Source organism: Calidris pugnax, unplaced genomic scaffold (assembly GCF_001431845.1).
Source record: "Calidris pugnax isolate Ruff unplaced genomic scaffold, ASM143184v1 scaffold28, whole genome shotgun sequence".
Lineage (NCBI taxonomy): Eukaryota > Metazoa > Chordata > Aves > Charadriiformes > Scolopacidae > Calidris > Calidris pugnax.
The window spans coordinates 20,127,162-20,147,068 of NW_015090842.1; the positions used below are offsets into that span (position 1 = coordinate 20,127,162).

General features: G+C 42.8%; 1 protein-coding gene across 3 annotated transcripts; it reads left to right on the forward strand.

The window, feature by feature from the left end:
• Positions 1-7,878: 7,878 nt before the first annotated feature.
• On the forward strand, positions 7,879-18,591 carry OSGIN1 (oxidative stress induced growth inhibitor 1). Of its 3 annotated transcripts, XM_014942501.1 has the most exons (7): positions 7,884-8,004; positions 8,140-8,210; positions 12,176-12,278; positions 14,797-14,933; positions 15,237-15,428; positions 15,769-15,860; positions 16,519-18,591. In XM_014942501.1, exons 3-7 carry the CDS (start codon positions 12,194-12,196, stop codon positions 17,510-17,512), a joined length of 1,500 nt encoding a protein of 499 aa, XP_014797987.1. In that variant the 5' UTR covers positions 7,884-8,004; positions 8,140-8,210; positions 12,176-12,193; the 3' UTR covers positions 17,513-18,591. The 3 variants fall into 3 exon arrangements, with proteins under 3 accessions (XP_014797986.1, XP_014797987.1, XP_014797988.1); XM_014942500.1 differs by lacking the exon at positions 8,140-8,210 and having other exon boundaries at positions 7,879-8,004; XM_014942502.1 differs by lacking the exons at positions 7,884-8,004; positions 8,140-8,210 and adding an exon at positions 8,072-8,102.
• Positions 18,592-19,907: the final 1,316 nt, after the last annotated feature.

Consider the following 19,907-nt stretch of genomic DNA (forward strand, 5'->3'; position numbering starts at 1 on the left):
TCCCCTCAACACAAGTACTAGAGGCCACATGTGAAATCAATAGGAACTAAATGAACATAAATGGAAGGTGAATAAACCTCATGGGATTCCAGCCAGTTCCCTCAGCTGCAAAAAGCTGGAGGTAGGGGAAGACAGAAGACAAGCACCACATACTTGTCCTGTTCTCTTCTGTGGGTGTCTGCTAATTCCCACTGCTGAGGACAGGATACCAGGCTGGATGGACCCTTTGAGTCTGGTCTGTCTTGAGTTTGTGCCCCTACAGGCAGTGCGGACACAGTGAGCTCCAGTTGCCCAGTGTGACAGCTTGGGCACATGTTGAGGAACAGCGAGCTGCGACAGTGGAGAAGAGGACGTATGCTCCCCCCATCATGGAAGAATAGCTCTGATCTGCAGCTATTCCTGACAGCCTTGAATGCTAACCTTCAGGGCACCAGGAGGGCAAAAGAAAGCTTTAGATAACACCCTGGTCAGAGATCCCAGGGAATTGATATAAAAGATAGCTCACACTTGTGGTCACCTTGGTGCCCCACCATTCTGCCCTGCTGAGCACAAATCAGTCTGGACTGATAAACAGAGCAAGTCGGGTACTTCATTGTCTCAGCTCTGCTGCGTGGCTTCTGCCTTGAGGTAAAGGGTCACTTAATATTACAGTCCTCAGGCTCTTTGGTAGAGGTTTTGCTTGATGATTCAAATTTAGCAATTTTCACAATCAAGACAAATATTGACCAGGGAACCAGAAACACCGCCTCCTTTTCATCCCTGCTTGGGACAGTTTCTCTGTAGAAAAACATAAAAATCAAGGCATGCTGCAGCTGGTCTGACAGCTGCCAAAAATGTTGAGTAGATTATAAATAAGTTATTTCTCTCTATCGAATAATTATTGGCAAGGGCATAGGACTAATCTAGAGGCTCTCATCTCTAGTCTAGAAATAGCTGCTCTATAGACAAAAAAATAAAGCATGAAAGCCCCCACCCAAATCCAAAGTCATCCAAGCAAAAAATACACTTGAAACAGCAATAGTAAGCTTTTGACAAAATAGCTGGGGAGGAGAAGCAAGGAAGACACCTTTAATGAAATTTCTCCCAAAAAGTCAAATTGAAGATCTTCAGGGGATTTGGGGTTTTAATCTGTTATATGCTGAATATGTATATTGAAAGATAATTCTTCCTACAGCAGCACTGCACGCTTGTCACATTGACATGCAAAAATGGATGAAATGTTGAATTACATAAATTGTTAGGTATTTCTAAGATAAATGCATTGGGGAATTAATTACTGAATGGCTTTGCTCTTGTGCAGAAATCCTTCTTCTTTCCTCCCTATAAATTCACTGTGCCAAATCTCTTCAGAGTTCATAGTGAATATTTCATATGTTCCTAAACTGCAGAAATGACCCCAGAATCTATTTTGAAATAGCCCATTCTCTGCTTCAAGTGGCAGCTCCTTTCATGTTCCAGCCTCCTTAAACTAGTCTAGAAATAGAGATGTCAATTACAGGTGAGAAACCTTGACCTATGAAATAATTTTGTTACACTTTAATGCATTACTGTTATACTGTGACTAAGTGATAAGGTTGTCTTTGAAAAAGATACTGGTTTATCCAGTTTTATGCGGAATAGTTCCAAGGGACTTTAAATTTCACTCCTGGCAGTCAGTGTTGCAGCGCGTGGTGCTACCGCAAGGTAGAACTGGGGTCTAAGAAAAACTGACATTTGAATATATCACTTCAGCTGATCCTTCAATGCACATGAAAGCCCTGTTAAGAGGAAAGGATTTGCTTGCTAAAATCTCTTAGAATTTCCCAGAGGCTCTTAAAGTTACAGCAGAAAGAAAATGTTGCAAGTAAAGAACATCAGAACTGGGATTTAAGTAGCCTCTGACTCTGACAGTATCAGCTGCTTAAGATGAGGATGAAAATAAACCTGGAGGTTAGGAAGTTGCAGGATAACTCTAGCACAGTACTCTTCTAAACTCTCACAGCTAAAAACTATGTGCTCTGCTGCAGAAATGCTTATTTTTCTTTGAATAAGTCAATGACGCTGGCTATACTAGCTCTGGATGCCCTTAGCTGTACATGTGTCAAAGCCTTTCAGGAATGCTACTAAATCCGTTATCTTGATTCAGTGATTCTTGATCTTGATAAAGTAAAGGAAAAAACTTTAAAGTTAGGCTAAAGAGCTGCAGAGTGGCCTAAGGTGTGGTGAGGAAATGAATCTAAGAAACTCCAAAGGCTTTCTGCAGCCCTCTCTATGAAATTTTGTGTTACTGAATTAAGCAAGCTCATTAAATTACATGCTCCTTTTCTAGTTTTGAATAACCCACTTGTATTTGAACATCACTGTTTTGCCTTGGGGGAAAATATATACAGAAGAGGTGCTCATTGCTCATGCTTAGGCTGTACCTCCTACTTCAAGGTTTCTTCTCTGTTGATTATTCCAGTCAATAAACCATAAGTGTTAGCCTTTTTGGGATATTTTCTGCTTTGGGGTATATGCTTGCCAAATTGCTCAGTTTGGCACATCATAATATGATAGCAGCAGTTTAATAAATTAAGCTATTGGTTGCTAAATGCCAGTATAGAACATAACTGAACACTGACTGTAGGATTGTAGAGACTAAAGGCTGTGTCTTCAAATGATCCTGCTATCCTGAACTCCTGTAAATATTTACGAATATATTGACATTAAGATAAGAAGAGGAAAATTCCCTACCAGCTTCATGTGCAGTTTAATCTTTGACTAGGTCATAGCTGCTGTTTGTTTGAAATGAAAGTGCATGTGTTTACTTTTTCCCCAAACAACATCAAATGTTGAGATCACAGTGGAGGTCTGAGTGCCATGCGTGTGAGCTGGGCTCTCCTCTGCCTGTTGGGGAACAAGGAATCTGCAAAGGCCCAGTCCTCCTGGGAAACAAGCCCAGCTGTAGCCCACTCTACCTCTTTGCATCCTACTTGTTTTTGAAAGGAAGGATGTGTGCTGGGAAGTAGAAGTCACACTGGATCTGGCTGTCATCCCCATCCTCTGTCGTCTGAGGAGAGAACAGTGGTCCTGACCTGTTTTCTAAGGAGGACTGGGGGACACTCATGCACAGCCCCCAGCACTGCACTACTTCTCTGTGTGGACACTTCACTTGCCAACTCGGAGTGACCGTATTTTTGTAAGATATCCACTGCTGCCTCATAGTATAGTGGGCCACTTTGTACTTACTGGGAACATGTTTTTCAGGGTACGTTAATGCAGACTCACTCAATCTCTGCTAATGCTCCCCATTATTGTCCCTTTAGCCTGGACAGAGAAGATGTGCAAGATCTCCCAATAAAGCATATGCACTAGAGTGCACACACAAGTCTTTACTGCAGAGTAGCCAAAGATAAGACAGTAGAGCTTCATAGCCCTCCTGGGTAGCATGATTGATTCTCTCCTCCCCAGGTTTATTTCTTAATAGATATTTTCAAGACACAGTGGTGGAAGTGGCTGATGCTTCTGGATAATGAAGGGTTGTGAAAATCCTTGGTTTGGCCTCATTGGTTTAGGAAGACAAGCCTCTTAGACAGAATGATTTTAAGGTTGAGAGCAAAGTTAAGAACAGGGAAAAGCAAAATTAGCTGTTTTAAAACAGTGCCAGCAAAATGTAAGCTTTTGCTTCTTACTTTCCTGAAACAATTTTTGAGGTTACTAGGGCAAAACCACTTCAATCATTTATTCGACTGGGAGGTCAATGTTCCTTTGAATAACAAATGGGTGTGGTGAACCTTTACTTCTCTCCCCTTGGACCCAGCTGCCTAAACATTGCCAAAAAAAGCATGAACACAGGACAGATATGGCCTTGGCAGGAACACGGGAAAGGCAGACACACGCTCTGGGCAAAATCTTTCTTTAGAGGAAGCCATGTGAAAGCACAAACACATGTAGGAAGTCACAAGTGTGACTGGGAGCAGAACTGGGTCCCACACTTGCAAAGTTGCCTAAACTGCTTTTTCTGTGAAGCCTAGCAATTATCTGGGCTTCCCCATGGCTCTTACTCTGTCATTTAGCAGAGCAAGTAATGCACTTCAGAGATGTAGCTCCTGCCTGGAGGTGGTGTGGCCACAGCCTACTTCTTCCAATTCGGGGGGTACCAGGAAATCTACAGGGAGCATCTTGCTAATGGGGGTTCAGGTTATGGTGTTGGTGATGGGGTGGTTGTTGGTGTTTATTTTTTTTCAGTTGAAGCAAAAAGAAACCAGATAAAATGTTTCAGTATTGATATCAAACCATTTCTTATCATGAAATATGTGGGTTCTAGTTTTGGTGGATAAGCTAACATACAGTTTTGTAAATGGAAGTTTTCAGTGTGGAAATAGGTGGAGATGCTTTAGGCAGCAACAGAGCTAAGCTGGATTTTAGATACTGCACAGAGATTATATAAAACCAAAATACTTGGTCAGGTTTTCTAATACTTGAATTGGAGATTCTGCCTTAGATTGAATGATCTGCACTGGCATGTGTGTGTATGAAGCACTCAACATTCTCTTAGGCAGAAAACACACCTTGAAAATATAAAGTTGAACTTTATATTTGTGCTTTACCATAATTGAAAGAAACACCAAAGCATCAAAGCACTACTGTGGCCTGTGGAGGGTCAGACCGGGAGTGTTCCTCTAATTATGAAAGACCAGCAGAACATGACGTTCTGATGTGTGAAATGATGTAGTACATCGTGATGGTTTGGCAGAGTTGGTACAGCTTAAGTCTCGCTAGAGAGGTACTGCTGTGAGAAGTGTTCTGCCATGACTTGTCAGCAGCAGAGGTAACAGCAGTGAATTCTGACGCCAGAGGGGTGTTACTTGTTAAGCTTCCCTAAATTCTATGATTCTATGATCCATTCTATGATTCCATGAAATCAGGAGTCAGCAAAATTGGGGCTATCTGACAGGTTTCACGAGTAGGATGTGGATGGGTAAAGCTTCACAACGTGAGGTGAAAAATCAATTGGTAACAAGGAAATTTCTTGCAGCAGGGGATGGCTCAGGTGCAAAATGTTCCCCCAGAACAGTACTACGGCTCTGTCCATGCTTCCTGGCATATTTCACAAATTTTACCTTGGTAAAACACAGCATCAATCTGTTGGAGTTCTGAGAACTGTATCATGGGTGACCAAGGGGAAACAAACTGACCTTGGCAACAAATGCACCCAGGATGGCTGATACCGTGAACTGGGGAGCGTGACTTGAAGGTGGAATGGACTGCTACCTGTGAAGTCTGCCCCGCTCCCGCCGGCCAAAACCTTCTCAGGTGGGGATTGATGAGTGTTTTGAATTCCTCTCTACACCCTGATAAGGGATGATTTGCCTAGCTAACATTATGTGCAAGGGCTCATTTCTATAAAAGCAGATGTAGTGCTCTACCCCTGTGTTTTCGCAAGTACAGAGATAGAATTGATCCTTTACAAAAGGCAGTCCCTAATGTCATGAATCCCGTTTAAAAACAAACAACTTTTTTAAAGAAGCTTTTCATAGGCTGCTGCATAAGCATTGCTTTGCTTTTGCATTTGGCAGTGTCTCGCTAATCTATCTTAGTGTCTATTTTCTGGATGATGTTTGTTAGACAGTAAGCTTTATTTTATTTTTAAAAGGAAAAAGTTTAAAGGAGAGTTCAGAGGAGAAACCCTTGAAAATCATTCATTTTATGTACAGTTTCCACTTAAGTCTGACAAATCTATTTGTAGCCTGTGTGATAGAGATGTGGATTCCTCAGATCTCAGCTGGAGTATAGTGCAATACACCTCAGTGAATAGCCTACAGACTAGTAGTTTAGCGGAGGTTTTTTTTTTTCTGTAAAAATCTGAAGCCCTCTAAAGACCCTTAAATCTGAGCACCAGTGAAATGTTTTTGTCAGTCTGTGCAAAGAAAGAAGCTGTTGTTAGTCAGCTGCATGCTCTGACAGCTGTGAGTAGAGATAGTGCAGAGTCACGCTGGAAATCTGTAGGTAAGCTTTTTACTTGGACAATTAACTAATCTGAATGATACTGCTTGAAATAAATCAGGAAGAAAATATAAGAGAATCGTATAAATTTGTAGGTCAAAGGCTGGCTGCCAGGCCGAGTGCAGATTGCACAATTACTTCCTCTTCTGGAAAGCTTGTGCAGATAAAGTGTTCAGCTGAATTATTTGTTTCCAGACAAGGTACACGAGGAGAAACAGTAACACTGGTATCTATTCCATGTGATGTGTTTGTTGGAATATCTATAAAGAAGCAGCCCCCAAATTGCTGTATTCAATGGTCTTCTTGTACAAGCCAATAAAGGACACTGGGTTATTGTTGTATGTGAACGTTTTCCTGTAAGTAATTGTACTGTATGCAAAAATATGACAGAGCTTGTGGTTTTGGAAAGACATCCTGGCTTTATTTACAGAAGTAATAGAATTTGGAAAACTAGACTCTCTAGTGGGAAATGGAGAGGATCTCCTCTTGTACATAGACAACTATTTTTCTGCAGGCTTGCACAAATAAGAACTATCCCTGATTTTACTGCTTATAAAGCCTGCAAAACCATTATATTTTTTCCTCTTGTATCTATGCTATGAGCAACTATGGTCTCAAACATCTTTGTTCTAAAATGTTTGACATGCAACACTGCAATACATTGAAAATACTTTTGAAAAACCTAGTAACATGACAGTGTGAAGTCACCTAACTGAACAAATGCCTTAGTTTCTCTGGAAGCTTAATTTTTCCTTGACTGATATGGATACGTTTGTTACCAGCAATTAAATATCTGGATAATGCATATAAAAGCCTTTGCTTCTGTCAAAAAAAAATCAGTATGAGTTATTTGAGAGTTCTGTGCAAATGCCACCATGGATAAAAGCCCAGACGAGTTGAAAGAGAACTTAGAAAACCAAGTATTTACTGAGTCAGATTTTCAGAGAAATCACTGCTAGCTAAATTTAAAGCCAAAACAATGGCTTCATATTTATTAAAACAATTTATTCTGGTGAAATTAAAGTAGATTATAAAGTATCTTACTTTGACGTGGGTTGTGAGAGAATAGAATTCCTTTTCATGAACTGTGGTGTTTTTTTTATATCACATGGTTGAAAGTACACATTTTAACAGGCTATCAGCTGTCTGCTTGATTCCCTGGAGATAGTCATTCCAAAATAGATGGCCTCAGAGATAAAAATATGCAGTATTTACTACTTGAACTGAATGCTTTGGCACAAATTTATTTGATTTGTTAAGGGCACTTTAAATTTAGCAAGCTTGATCAATTATTCCACTGATTGAGTAAGACACCTTGGATTAAAATCCTGGTATGTTGTAAGTTTTACAGGAAGCAGTCTGACTCATTGTACAGCTACTGTGCAGCAGGTTTATAAGCCTTTTTCTCACTGAAGAAAAAAATATAAACTGAAGTCTACATTTTAAGATCCACTATATAATATAAAAAGGTGAAAGTAAAACCACAAAATGTCCAAAGTAGGATGAAAGTCATCACATTTTCTTGCCCTTTTGTGGCCAAAAAGATCACTAGATTTAGAACAAGCGCGCAGTGCTATTCTATCACTTTTGTTCCCACCTGTAATTATAACTGGCAGTTTTTCTTTAAAATACAGAGTAAAACCCCAGTTCTGCCACAGGAAGCACTGCATTTTATGAAGCCTCAGGTTTTAATTTGTGCCAAGGGTTAAAATTGAAGGTATTTGCTCAATGCAGGACTCATGCCATGCATAGCTCCTCTAAGCCTTCTTTTGCTGTGGTGACGTCACCAGCTGAACATCCCTCGCTCATTCACAGGCGGGAAGGGGAGTATTTCTGCTGACTCATGCTTATAAGACTTTTCCTTGCTCCGCCTCCATTCATTTCAGCTCCTCCTCTCCCCTCTTAGTGCTGGGAGCCTACTATATTTAAACAGCTGTCCTAGAGCAGAGGCAGGAGTCGAGTTTTGTGCTTTGGTTGGCTTTGCTGGCTGTACAGTCATTTTCCTAAAGCTCACACTTCTCATCGGACCTGCTGCTAAAGGTAGGGAGGCTACAAGTACACGTTGAGAGCTCTGGCACGCTGTAACATTGCTGTCTGAATATTGCACAGCTGGGGTCATTTTTTTATGTACCATAAAGGTGAATATTTTTTGACATACTTTAATTGTGTTCATAGGGTCACTGGCCTGGCATGTAGGAGTGATAGTGCACCTGTGCATGGGGGGAACAAGCTTCTAAAACTTGTAGGCAAGTATAAAATGTAAAAGCTATTGAGATTTGTTTTTTAAAAGCAGCAATGAATTAAATTTTAAAAAATGCTGGTGAAGTGAATGAGTTGATGAAGTAAGGAAGCTGAAGAAAACTGTTGCTTTTGTATGAGCATTGCTCTTGTGGAAACCCGAGTGTCATGGTAGCTCTTTCAGACTCTTCCGTTATTTATATGCACTGACTGCCCTGCTCTCTTGAACTCTCCCCGTGTGCTGCACAGGCTGCACCTGGTGGCCCTCACCCGAGCAAAGGTCTCATTGATATTACAGGGAGAGCTACTCGCCTGTGGCCGATGTAACTTGGCTTTTCATTTCTGCTAAAGACCATTTAGTGTCAATGCCTTGCTAAATGCACCTTTGCTGCTTCTTTTACTTAAAACCTGTTTCAGTTGTGCAGCCTGGAACTCCTGGGGGCCGCACTGACCAGCTCTGTGTGAATGATAGTCCCTCCAGGCTGGAGGCTGTGTCAGGAAGGTATGCGGAGTTTGGCCTGGAATGAGCTGGGTGCTTTTCCAAGCCAGAACAATTATGTAAGGTCACACAGACACTGAAATGCTTTGGAAGCAGCGAGGAGATAAATTGTGGAGCCAAATGAGGAGGAGGAAAGAGACATCCATTTAAAGTAGGAAGCCTGAAGCAGGAGCCAGAACAGGGATCAGTGTCACTGAGTTGACCGAGTGTGGGTGCCCGGCAGCCTAGTCTGTGTAAAAGGAGGGTGAGAAGAGCAGTCTTGGGTTTCTTGCTAGCTCGGGCTTTCTCTTGCTGCTTACTAGTTCTGCATAGATTTGAAATAGACTTCAGTGTCCTGTGTGCTTTCCAATAGCTTCTGCTAGAACAGGCTTTCATCTGCTACACTGTGTTAGTTGTACAGGTTACCAAGGTATATGTGGTCCCTTGATTCTAAGATTGGGGGAAAAAAAAAAAAAGTTAAAGTAATCCACCTTTACTTATAGCAGCAGGAAAAGTGATTGTTTGGCCTGAAAGAAATGCCTGAGATATTCTGAGTTTTACCCCCAAAGTCAAACATTTAGCCTATGGGGTGGGAATATCACAACCTGGTTCATTTTCTACTAAAAAAACTATTAATTAGAAATTATAGAGATGGCAGCTATAAGATGTGGAATGGACTTTCCCCATTAGAAGAGACATGCGAGGACAAACAGAAGCATCTCTGATGGTTAATCTTGATAGAATTGTCCAGTGTTAAAACTTCAGGAAACAAAGCGTGTAGCACTAGAGTGATCATTCTGGGCTTTTGTGAACCCGATCCTGAATAAAACCATGGCTAAGAATGGCCACATACATGCATGGATCTGGTAGTTCCATCAGAATAACAATTGTGTTTCTCTAGCCATTAGGGTTTACATTAGCTCCAGCAAATGCTTCTTTTTCACGTGTCAGAAGGTACAGAATGGAGGAGGAGTGTGAAATGAGGACAGCGTTATCACTGAGCCCGTGGCTGCCGGCTTTGCTCTCTATCAGGGTGGGGTAGGGTGGCTAGTGCAAGGGCCAGGAGCCAAGGCAACCTTTCTCTGGTGCAAACAGGCCTGCCAGGCTGACTTCTACTGTCTTGTGCCTTTTTTGTCCCCTTCAGCCTCCCCCAGAAAAAATGCTGGCACACAATGGCATGACTTTGCTCCCAGGTCTTACAAATGGGCTCACAGGCTCGTTATGTGTATGTGGGTTTTGCTGCTCTCCTCGAACTGTTGCCATGTGCTGTACTGGGTTGGTTCAGCAGTCCTTGCTTCCAGGAAAAATCCCATGTTCCTGGGTTACCACTGTCTACAGAGTGCATACAGTCTCTGTGAATGCTGCTGCAGGCTGCTATGGAGCAGAAACCTGGAAAATCACTTCCAGAAATCTTGCTTCCTCTTCCAGACTCCCAATAGTTGCATAGAAACAAGATGTGCACTCTGTGTTAGGAAAAACTAATGAGAACTTGTTGTCCTGTGTAGTACAGCCATGGAGAAGGATTTCTTTATTATCACGGCAGAAGAAACTGCTGCTAACCTTCAGACAGGTGCTGTGGTTTAGCTGGTTTGAGGGAATACCTTACTGGTCACATCAGCGCTTGTTCCTTTGGTGTCTCTGGCCATCTCAGGTGCTAGTGCTGAATTCTACCGATTGCAGCTCTGGAGCTTTGTGGTGGGGAATTATTTGGGGGTGAATTTCCTCAACAATCTGCTGAAGGCGGTGCAGGTTTTGGTTCATGTGGCAGAACCTACGACATTTCACAGCCCTTAGGCTGTGCCCCTGCAGCTAGCAGGGGTGGGTTTAATATGCCTTAAGGGGTTGGTGCATGCCTCAGTATAGACACAACAAGTGTTCATCTTCTGTAGTGTGTGCATCTACCTTTGAAGTGAGCCAGATTTCAAGGAAACTTTCAAGGTTCCCAGTTTAATTGAGATTCAAAGGTAGATGCTTGAAATTATTTGAATTAGAAAGCATGACCATTATGTCTTTTTATTGGTTCTTGCCTGGTCAGGCAAAATGCACGAAAGTCTTAGGCTACTGCTTAGTTAAGTGGTAACAGGTGACCAGTAAGTGTTACTACACTGTGGTCTAAAAATTTGGACAAAGCTGCTAGTTTTGAATTCAACTTGTAAGTCTTATTATGTACCTCTCTGCTTAGATGAACTCAGTCTTCTTGGAATAGCTCCGTCTAGCCCAGCAGTGGCTGTGTATTGGTGAATGTGAGAATTGTCACATTCTTGCAGGAAAATGCACTTAAAAGATTCCTCTAGAAGCCTGGAATTCTGCAAATCCTAAAATCACCTGTGTTTTTCTCTCTGCTCATTCAATCTCCAGGGGCTTACTGCGTTACTGTAGTTGCTGGTGATGTAAATGTCAGGCTTAAAGTGGAGCATTACATTTGTAGGATGGCATTTGCTGCAATACCTGTGTCAAAGGCAGTGATGTGCCAGACCTTATGGAAGTGGCAGTGCACTCGCCAAAGATCTTTCTGCACTTGACTAGAGTGTGGAGAGCGTGCCCTACTAAAAGAAGACATGCCATTCAGTGCTTTTTCACTTAGCTTACCAAAATGGCAATAATGGTTTTATAAAAGACTGTATCTCTGTAGATAAAAGCTTAAAAGCTTATGCTGAATTTGAAAAATTTCATGATTATTGGGGTAAAAATATATTTTTAACTTCTTTAGATTAGTGACAGTATAGTTGAGTTCCCTGGAAAATGAAAGAAGTCAGTATTTGACAGATTAGGATTCCTGCAGGAATGGCAAATGAGCTATTCATTGAATGTCTGTGTAATAGTTCGATTAGTTTTGTAAATTCCACTGTAATGACACCTTAGTCTCCAAGATAATGATGTATATTTTGTTTAAAGACTTGTTGTTATTTACTTGTTCAAATCTAGAACTCTGTTTTCTGGAAAAGGTACAAAGAAGGCTCAGGAACTAAACTGGTACTTCTCAAAAAAAACAACCCTGTAGCAATGGGTGGTACATATTTGAAAATGCAGCTAGGAGACTTCCAGGCTTTGGGCAGAAGTCTTGAGTGAGGTTTGTTCTAATTATCAGTAAAAGCACAACTTGCTTTAAAGAGTATGAGGTGCTCATGATAATTATGACAATTTTCTGTACATTACAGGCAGAAATGAAGTTTTCATTAACAAGCTGCAACACTTCAGTTACTGTAGTCAGAGGATTGCTGAAGTTGCCAGCTTTCTGGAGGGACTGGAATACATGTGTGGAAGAAAGATAAGGGTTCTCTCTTTGGGTTTTTTTTGATGGAGTATAATCACGGAATCATGCTTTGGCTCTGGGGGCAAGAGGAGGAAAAGATCAGTAGGCCTGTCCCAAGTGGAGAAGTGTAACGTGATGGTCTGCAATGGCAGGATAATACTTTAGATTAACCTGCGTTTGTAGAAAGTAATGGATTTTTTTGTCAAAAAGGCAAATAATTCAAAACTGATTTATCTTAACAGGTAGACTCCAGGACCTAAATGCTTCCAGACGGGAAGATGCATGCATTATTGACTAGACCCCACAATAAGAGTGGGTTCAAGCCACTGCCCGTTGTCATCATAGGTAAGTTTTCTCCTGCCAGCATTACTGTGTTCTCTCGTGCTGTTGGTACCGTTTTCAGCTTTTGTTCCATGTGTCCTTACTCAAACAAGAAGTGCCTGGCCACCGTGTCTGCATCCTTTCCCTGGCAGCCAAACTTTGTCTAGTACGAAGAGAAAGATCACTAAGAGTTGCAGGAAGTAGGGAACCAGGTATTTGACAAACTGGGACGCATACCTCTATTTCTTTTTTTTTCTTTTATTTTTTTAAATAGTAATGTTGATAACCTTTTGGGCATCAGTTCAGCTGGGCCTGTTTTTTCTCTGGATATTTAGAAGGGTTTGAAATCTTTTCACTATAGATAATAATTTCACAGTGAGTTGACTATCTGCAGTGCTTGAATTCGAGGTGGGTTTGTGTGATCTTTCCCCCATCCCCCCATTATGCGTGTTTAAAAAGTGCTCCAGATGCTGTTAAAGTTTCTTGAAATATTTCACAGAATTCTTTTAAAATGCAAGTCAGCTACACTGATTTTGCGCAGATTTAATAGAATCGTAAAATGCTGTGGTATTTCTGCCAGTTCAGAAAGCAGGTTATGTAGTAACTGTTGTGTCTCCCTTTTAAGAGGGGAGCTTTGTGATGCGAAGTGATTTTTGGAGCAAAACACAAGTCGTGAGGTCGGCGCCTTCCCCTCCATGACCCATTGTGAGCCATGCTCCAGTGCAGGTGCTGGACCCTGTTCATCTGAGCATGTGTTTAAATGCCGCACAGAGCTGGGTTCCTTCCTTATCTGCCATCTAATTCATAGCCCCCGAGAGAGCTAGTCCAAAGTTAGTGCACTGCATAAATCACACTTCGTCCTTGCTAGCAGTGAGTTCGACAAGGACACTGCTACCAGCAGTGTCTAGTATGAGGGTGACTTTCCACTGCCCAGTTGTACGAGTCTTGAGGTGGGAGGGAGGATATTTTTGGACATCCGTAGTGCAATTCTACAGGGATCCAGTGTGGAGATGTCGTTAAAGCCTGGGAAGCGCCGGTGTGAAGATGTGAGCTGTGAAGAGGCTGTTGGATTGAAGTGGCTGGCTCAGCTGTTTCAGTGCAGCTGGATGTCACACACAAGGTTCCAGCTGCTTCCCCAGGCCCTGCTGCAGGGAGGCTGTGGGCTCCCCAGCAGCCTCAGGAAAGCAGTTGCCTTTGAGAATAGTTTGAGCCCCAGAGGCAGCTGTACTTGTGACCATCCATATCAAATGGAAATGTGGCTCAGAGTAAATCCTCAGTGTGTGTTGCTAAGTGTTGTGCACTAAGTTTGGCTTGTACTTGCTAAAGCAAAGTAGTAAGCTGAAGAGTGTTATATTTTACTGTAGCTTAGTTTGCTTTTAATTTCTGTTGCTTTTGGATAAGTTTCCTGCAAGTGGAATATTCCAGATACCGAGCTGAAGCTGTCCTTGCTCAGCACAGCAGACTTTGACCCCAGCTGTGGCAAGTGCTGCCCTTCACATTGCTCAGCTCACTCTTAGCTCTGCAGCCCCAGCCTCCCTCTGCCAAATCCCCGAGGAGCAGCCTTTGCTGCAGTCGCTCACGCGTGTGGCACGGGCACTGTGTCAACACAGGCTGCTGTGTCACTTCAGCTCTCCACCCCTGCATCGTCACTGCGCTGTGTGATGGGGGTTAGTCACATTCTGGTGAGCAGCAGAGCCTGAGCAGACAGAGAAGCTGACACCGTTATGCGGACACTGTGAAACATTAAACATGCTGGACAACAGCCATGTGAAAACTTTCCACGGCCTGCTCTCACTGGGCTTTGAGTCACATATATCAAGTTTTTTTTCCAGTGGCTGGCGGGTCATCAGCAGGAGGAGTTTAGTCATCCAGCAGTCTGTTTGAAGTGCTATGTTCTGGGGGATTGCCTTGGCATGGCAGAGACTTTTTTCCTTAACGCGGTCCCTGCAGTACCATGGTAGGGCTGGTTCCCATTTGAGGACGTTTAAAAGTGTCCTCAAGACCTGTTAGTCAAAACTGCTATTGCCAGATATCCCTTATTAGATGGGATTTCTTACTGAGCTGAGCTGTTTGCCCTTCAGTTCAATAGTCACTCTTTTTTTGTGGACTTACTCTGTATCCTGTGTGTGATGAAATACTCAGTAGTGGTGTGAAATGTGCATCCAGGAGAACTGAGGCCCCCAGTCAGTATGTGACTAGTTTCCAAACCTTTGAAGAAGTTAATGAGCAATAATTCAATTCATCAGCATGCTAGAGACTTCAGGCGATGTTATCCTCTGGCTTTAGCCCAATGTCTCTTCAGCAAGTTCTGAAGACCTTGCAATGCAAATAGGTGTAACTGGGCAGGAGAAGGGGAGACATGATGGTAAAACGATTTCCCCAACTCCATCCAATAGGTCAGTAGTCAACCTGGAATAGAAAGTCCCCTGTGTCAACAGCAGTCTCACACACTTTGAATTGGTCTGGGTATTAGAAGCACTACTCAAGGGTCTGCTCTATCTGCAGGACTATAAATTCTTCTCAATTGTGTCTTTTCTTTTAGGGAATGGACCTTCAGGAATCTGTCTTTCATATTTGCTGTCAGGCTACATCCCTTACTTCAAAAGAGACTCTCTTCATCCTCATCCCATTCTTCAGAGGAAACTTGAAGAGGCACCAGATGTCTCTATTTTGGACCAGGTTTGTGTAAAGAGAAACAGTATAACATCATAGTAAAGCATCCTAGGGGTGTACATGATAACCTCATTTGACTTCAAAGCACACAGACAGAATGAGCCTTAGGCAAAGTACTTTTAGTTGCCCAGATCTCCCTTTTATGAGATGCCAGCATTGCTGCTGTTTCTTGAGGTAGTCCTCAGGCAGTAACAGTGTCTTTGTTCCAGTGAATGAGCTTCACAGAACGCCAAAACCACTCTGGGAGTAACAAGATGTCTGCTGCCTGGCAGGACACGCATTTTGAGCATCTGATCTGTCTTCCTTTAGGATTTGGAGTATCTCTCTGAAGGCTTGGAGGGACGATCCCACAGCCCTGTGGCTCTTTTGTTTGATACCCTTCAGCGTCCAGACACAGACTTTGGTGGAACAGCAGAATCTGTCCTCACTTGGTGGCATGAGACTGACAGAGCCATCCCCCACCTGGTCCTTGGCAGAAATGCTCCTGGAGGTGCCTGGCATGTATGTGAATTGAAACCTAACTGCTTAGGTCTGCATGTTGTGATATAGCCAAATGCGTTGACTGGAGAGGCAAAAGTTCTTCTATGCCAGTCAGCCACGTTTGCTTTTATGTATACAGACAAGCAGAAGTTTAAAAAAAAAAAAAAGGCATGAGAGGCATTTATACATTTATATTTCCAGCCTGTTGTTCTTTTTGGAGAACCTAAATAGTTTAATCCATGACAGCAAATCAGAGGAAATCACTGATTTTATGATCAGTGCTGTATTGAAACATGACAAAATTGCATTTCACTTTTACATTAAATAACTGAAAGTTATTTTACTGTGTTTCTTGTTCCAGTCTATCGAGGGCTCTATGGTTACCCTGAGCAGAGGTGAATGGATGGGACTCCCGGATCTCCCATTCAAAGACTGGCTAAAGCAAAAGAGAAGGTAAGATAGCTATGGTGCAAACAGTCAGATGTTATTTGGGAACCTGGGGTAGTCTTCTTGAGTGTAGCTGCCCATCTGTTATGGGTGATTCTAGTGAAAGAAAGGACACCCTCCACGCCCCAGTACAAGTCCATTCTGCATTCAGTGATACAGGTGAAATTGCAGTGCTGCTCGGAATGTGTCCTTCTCAACACTCACTGGGGAGATGGATCACAGTGACCATGAGTTCTGCACAAAGCTGGGAAAAGGCATGGTCATCTGACTTCTGTGTCTACCGCTGCTGTCTCTAATGACAAGTACAATCATCCCAGCTGCTGTGCAGTCTATGAGGTGCTTCTGCTCTTGAGATGGGTAATCTTAAGAAGTCCAGGAGTTAAAAGTGAAATGGAAGCAAGATGCAAGAGGAAGGCATAAATGAACAACCATGTTCTTGGGGATGGGATTTTGGGATTCATGCTAGAAAAAGCTCCTCTGTCCAACAGCTTGTGGACCTGAGTATTAGCTCTAAATACCAGGAATAACTGAAGTCAGGGAAACTATATAAATCATCCCTGGTGCTGCCAGGGTAGATGGCTCTAGGATAGATTCAGTGGAAGAGGGGAGAAATTTCTGTCTCTTACTTAACTGCTGCTTGACCTTTGTTTGTACTATATTACAGAGGCCTCAGAAACAATCGAGCCACGGCAGAAGACATTGCTCAATATTATCAACACTATGTGGTGAGGAAAGGACTGCAGAAGAATTTCAGATGTGGTACTGTTGTGACCTCTGTGAGGAAAGTAAGTGCAGAGAGCGTCTCCAACCACGTACAGAAAGATCTGCAGGAGGATTGTGACTCGCTCTGGAATTTCAATGAGAAAAGTACAGAGGTCTTTCAGGTGGATGGATTCTTCAAAACTGTGAAAGGTGATAAAGAGCCCTTCTCTGTCTATGCAGAGAATGTGGTCTTAGCTACAGGAACATACGATAGTCCTACTTGGCTTGGTGTCAGGGGAGAGAACCTTTCCTATGTTCATCACCAGCTGTCTGCCCTAGAGGAAGCAGTGAAGAACAACAGCATTGGCATCATGTCAGATCCAGTCTTGATTGTAGGTGCTGGTCTGACAGCTGCTGATGCAATTCTCTTTGCTCACCATTGCAATATTCCAGTAATCCATGTTTTTCGGAGACGAGTGACTGATCCAGGTCTTATATTTAATCAGCTCCCCAAAATGATGTACCCCGAATACCACAAAGTCCATCAGATGATGAAAGAACAGTCAGCTGCTTGTGCTGGGCCCTATGAGTGTTACGTTAGCCTTCCTGAACATCATGTGCTATCCTTTGGCAAGGACAAGAAATGTATCTTTCAAGACAAGAATGGCTATCAGAAAGTCTATAAAATTTCCATGGCTCTTGTTCTAACTGGCTCAAACCCCAACCTCTCCTTTCTGCCAAATAATGGCATTGACTTGGTGATGGACAGTGGCCAACCAGTCAGTCCAAAGAGGAATCCCATAGATGTTGACCCATTCACCTATGAATGCACTCAGGAGAAAGGGCTTTATGCTCTAGGACCTCTAGCTGGAGATAACTTTGTGCGCTTTGTGCAGGGGGGGGCTCTGGCTGTTGCCAGCTCTCTGTTAAAGAAAGCAAACAAAAATCCCCCCTAACAAAACAAAATTCTTGTGCTAACTGTGTCTGGGTAACTGCTGTTTTCTTAAAAAGGAAGCCATCGAATTGTACAGCCTCAAATGCGAAGCCCACTCCTGGTATCCTCCAAGGTTACGCAGAGACTTACTAAGTTCTTGGAGAGTTATTTGGGAAGATGAAGTCACCAAATACAGAGTGGGTTTCCCACACAGCAGTACCTTCAGTCCCTGGGGATTCAGCTCCTCTCCTGCACAGCTGTGTATAAAGGCTGCAAGAGCTTTGGGTCTTGTGCCTGGAAAAGTAGGGGGCAAGGTAGTGATTGCTCTGCTGTGCAACACCTTCCAGGTTGCTGGAAACTGAATTGGGGAACAATCAATGTTAATTATTTCCAGGCAGCAGGCTGACAACCCTGTGTCTTACAGTGTTTTTTCATGAAACAAAGCCAGCCAAGATGGTTTTATTTGCTTCCGTGGCTTGGCTGTATGTTCTTATTAGATCAGAAATCACTGAAAGATGTTGCAGGTACCTCTGGCCCATGAAGTGCTTACTCTGCAAATAAAAGCTGACATAAAAACAGTCAAAACTATTGTCTCACTGACTCCAGCAACAAGTAATATGCAATATCCTTTTAAACAAGAGATTCCTGTGATGTGTTTTTTCTCCTTATTGAGAAGGAATGGTACTGATTTCCAAATACTTGGTTTGCCATCTTGCAGCTTTCTGCTTTCTAAATCCTAAAACTGCAATAGCCAAATTCTTGGCAGCTGCTGTAGAGACAGCAGAACTAAAGGGGAGCTACTGGTCTGTCTTGTAACTCTCCAGGCACTGTATCGGGCTTCTGCTGCACAGGATTTCAGGAAGATGCAATATGTTGTACATTGTGTGAATGTCTAATGTAATGTGGTTATTTTTTTTTAAGAATACTATTTCTGTAAAGGGGAAATTGGCACAGTCACTTTTTGATAGTTTTATGTTATATATATATATAGCAGTTTTTTAATACTAGTTTTCTAAAAGATTTTTATTGGCAAAATATTTTGTTACAGGCTTTCAGTCAGTGCTTTGTATGAGCTGGGGTGGGTGGGAGCAATGCCTTATGTTGCAAACAGCATTCTCAACAGACCTCCAGGGCCTTTCACAGGGAAAATTCAGAGTCCTAGCTAATCTTATTTGATGTAAAGACAGACTCTGCTCCCCGTGCTGTGCTGAAACTTGCTGACATGGTAAAAAGTTGCGCGTGGCTCTGGAAAGCTGTGGAGACAGTGGCTGTTTGTACATGAATCGGCCTGAAGCGGAGGTGTGTAAGGAGCTTGTCTGGGGTGTTGCTGTATGATACTTGAATGTTTTTGCTACTAACTATTGTATGAAATCTTTCAATAAAGTGATTTCAGACTTAGCCTGTGCTTGTTTTTTAACTCTGAATCTCTGACCCAGAGAAGATCTAATGAACTGTTCATCAGCTCCCTGGCAAGCACCAGGGTGTGGGTTGTGCCTGCCAAATCCAGCATCTTTCCCCTCCTGAGGAGCATTCCTCTCTGGATTTGCTTTCTGTGTATCTTCCTTTCTCCAGCAGGATGGAGAACCCAAAGTAGCTTTGGCAGCAGCTTTGGCAGTAGCCATCTCTTCTGTGAGGCTAAAACACAACAGCAAACCAAGCTCTTTGCCAAGCATGTTCTTGTGTAGGGCTTCTTTGATCTTTTTCCTGCTACCTACTGTCTTCTCCTGTCAAAAAACCCCAAATCGGGGCCTAGTCCCGTAAATCAGTAAGACAGTTTAGATCGGAAGGGACAATTGAAGGTCTCTAGTGTAACCCCACTAAAAGCTTTGGAGTTAGACCTGGTTACTCAGTGCCTTATCAGGGAAAGCTTTGAGTATCTCCCAGGATGGAGATGGCACTATCAATGTTTGATTGCCCCAGTCAGCATTTGATCCCCTTGGTTGAGAATTGTGGGCCATTTTCTTTGCAAGTCAAAGTGTCCCTTCAGTGATACAGTTTGTTTATTGGATCTTGGAGTGTGGTGTTGGTTTTTTTTCTCATTGGACAGCTCTGAGGTGACAGTTATTCTCCTGTGTCTGTTATCCTGGCAATATGGGGATTCATGAGTATGGATAATACAAGATGGCACAGAACCCTGTGGTTTTGGTACTCCCCAGGAGAGATGAGCTGGTTCTCTGTTAACCTGCCTTGTGCTCCCCTAGAGCAGGTCCCAAGCAGTGCAGGATTGTGCTCTTCCTTGCCTGCAGCTGAACTTTGCTAGAAAAAAAATCAGTGACCACCTTTCTAAAAATACCATTTTTGGCCAGGTCTCAAATTCCTGCATCAAAAGTAAATGAAGTGGAGAACAAAAGCCAAAGGGCAGCTTAAAAAAGCTCAAGGGGCATCGGAGTGTGCTGGGAATAAGGGTGTAGGGTTGG

Excerpts from the sequence above, each read along its gene's own strand:
- OSGIN1 (XM_014942500.1), top strand. The coding sequence starts at position 12,194 with ATGCTTCCAGACGGGAAGATGCATGCATTATTGACTAGACCCCACAAT. Across the intron at positions 12,279-14,796 it reads ACTGCCCGTTGTCATCATAG|GGAATGGACCTTCAGGAATC; the intron begins GTAAGTTTTCTC and ends CTTTTCTTTTAG. Across the intron at positions 14,934-15,236 it reads ATGTCTCTATTTTGGACCAG|GATTTGGAGTATCTCTCTGA; the intron begins GTTTGTGTAAAG and ends GTCTTCCTTTAG.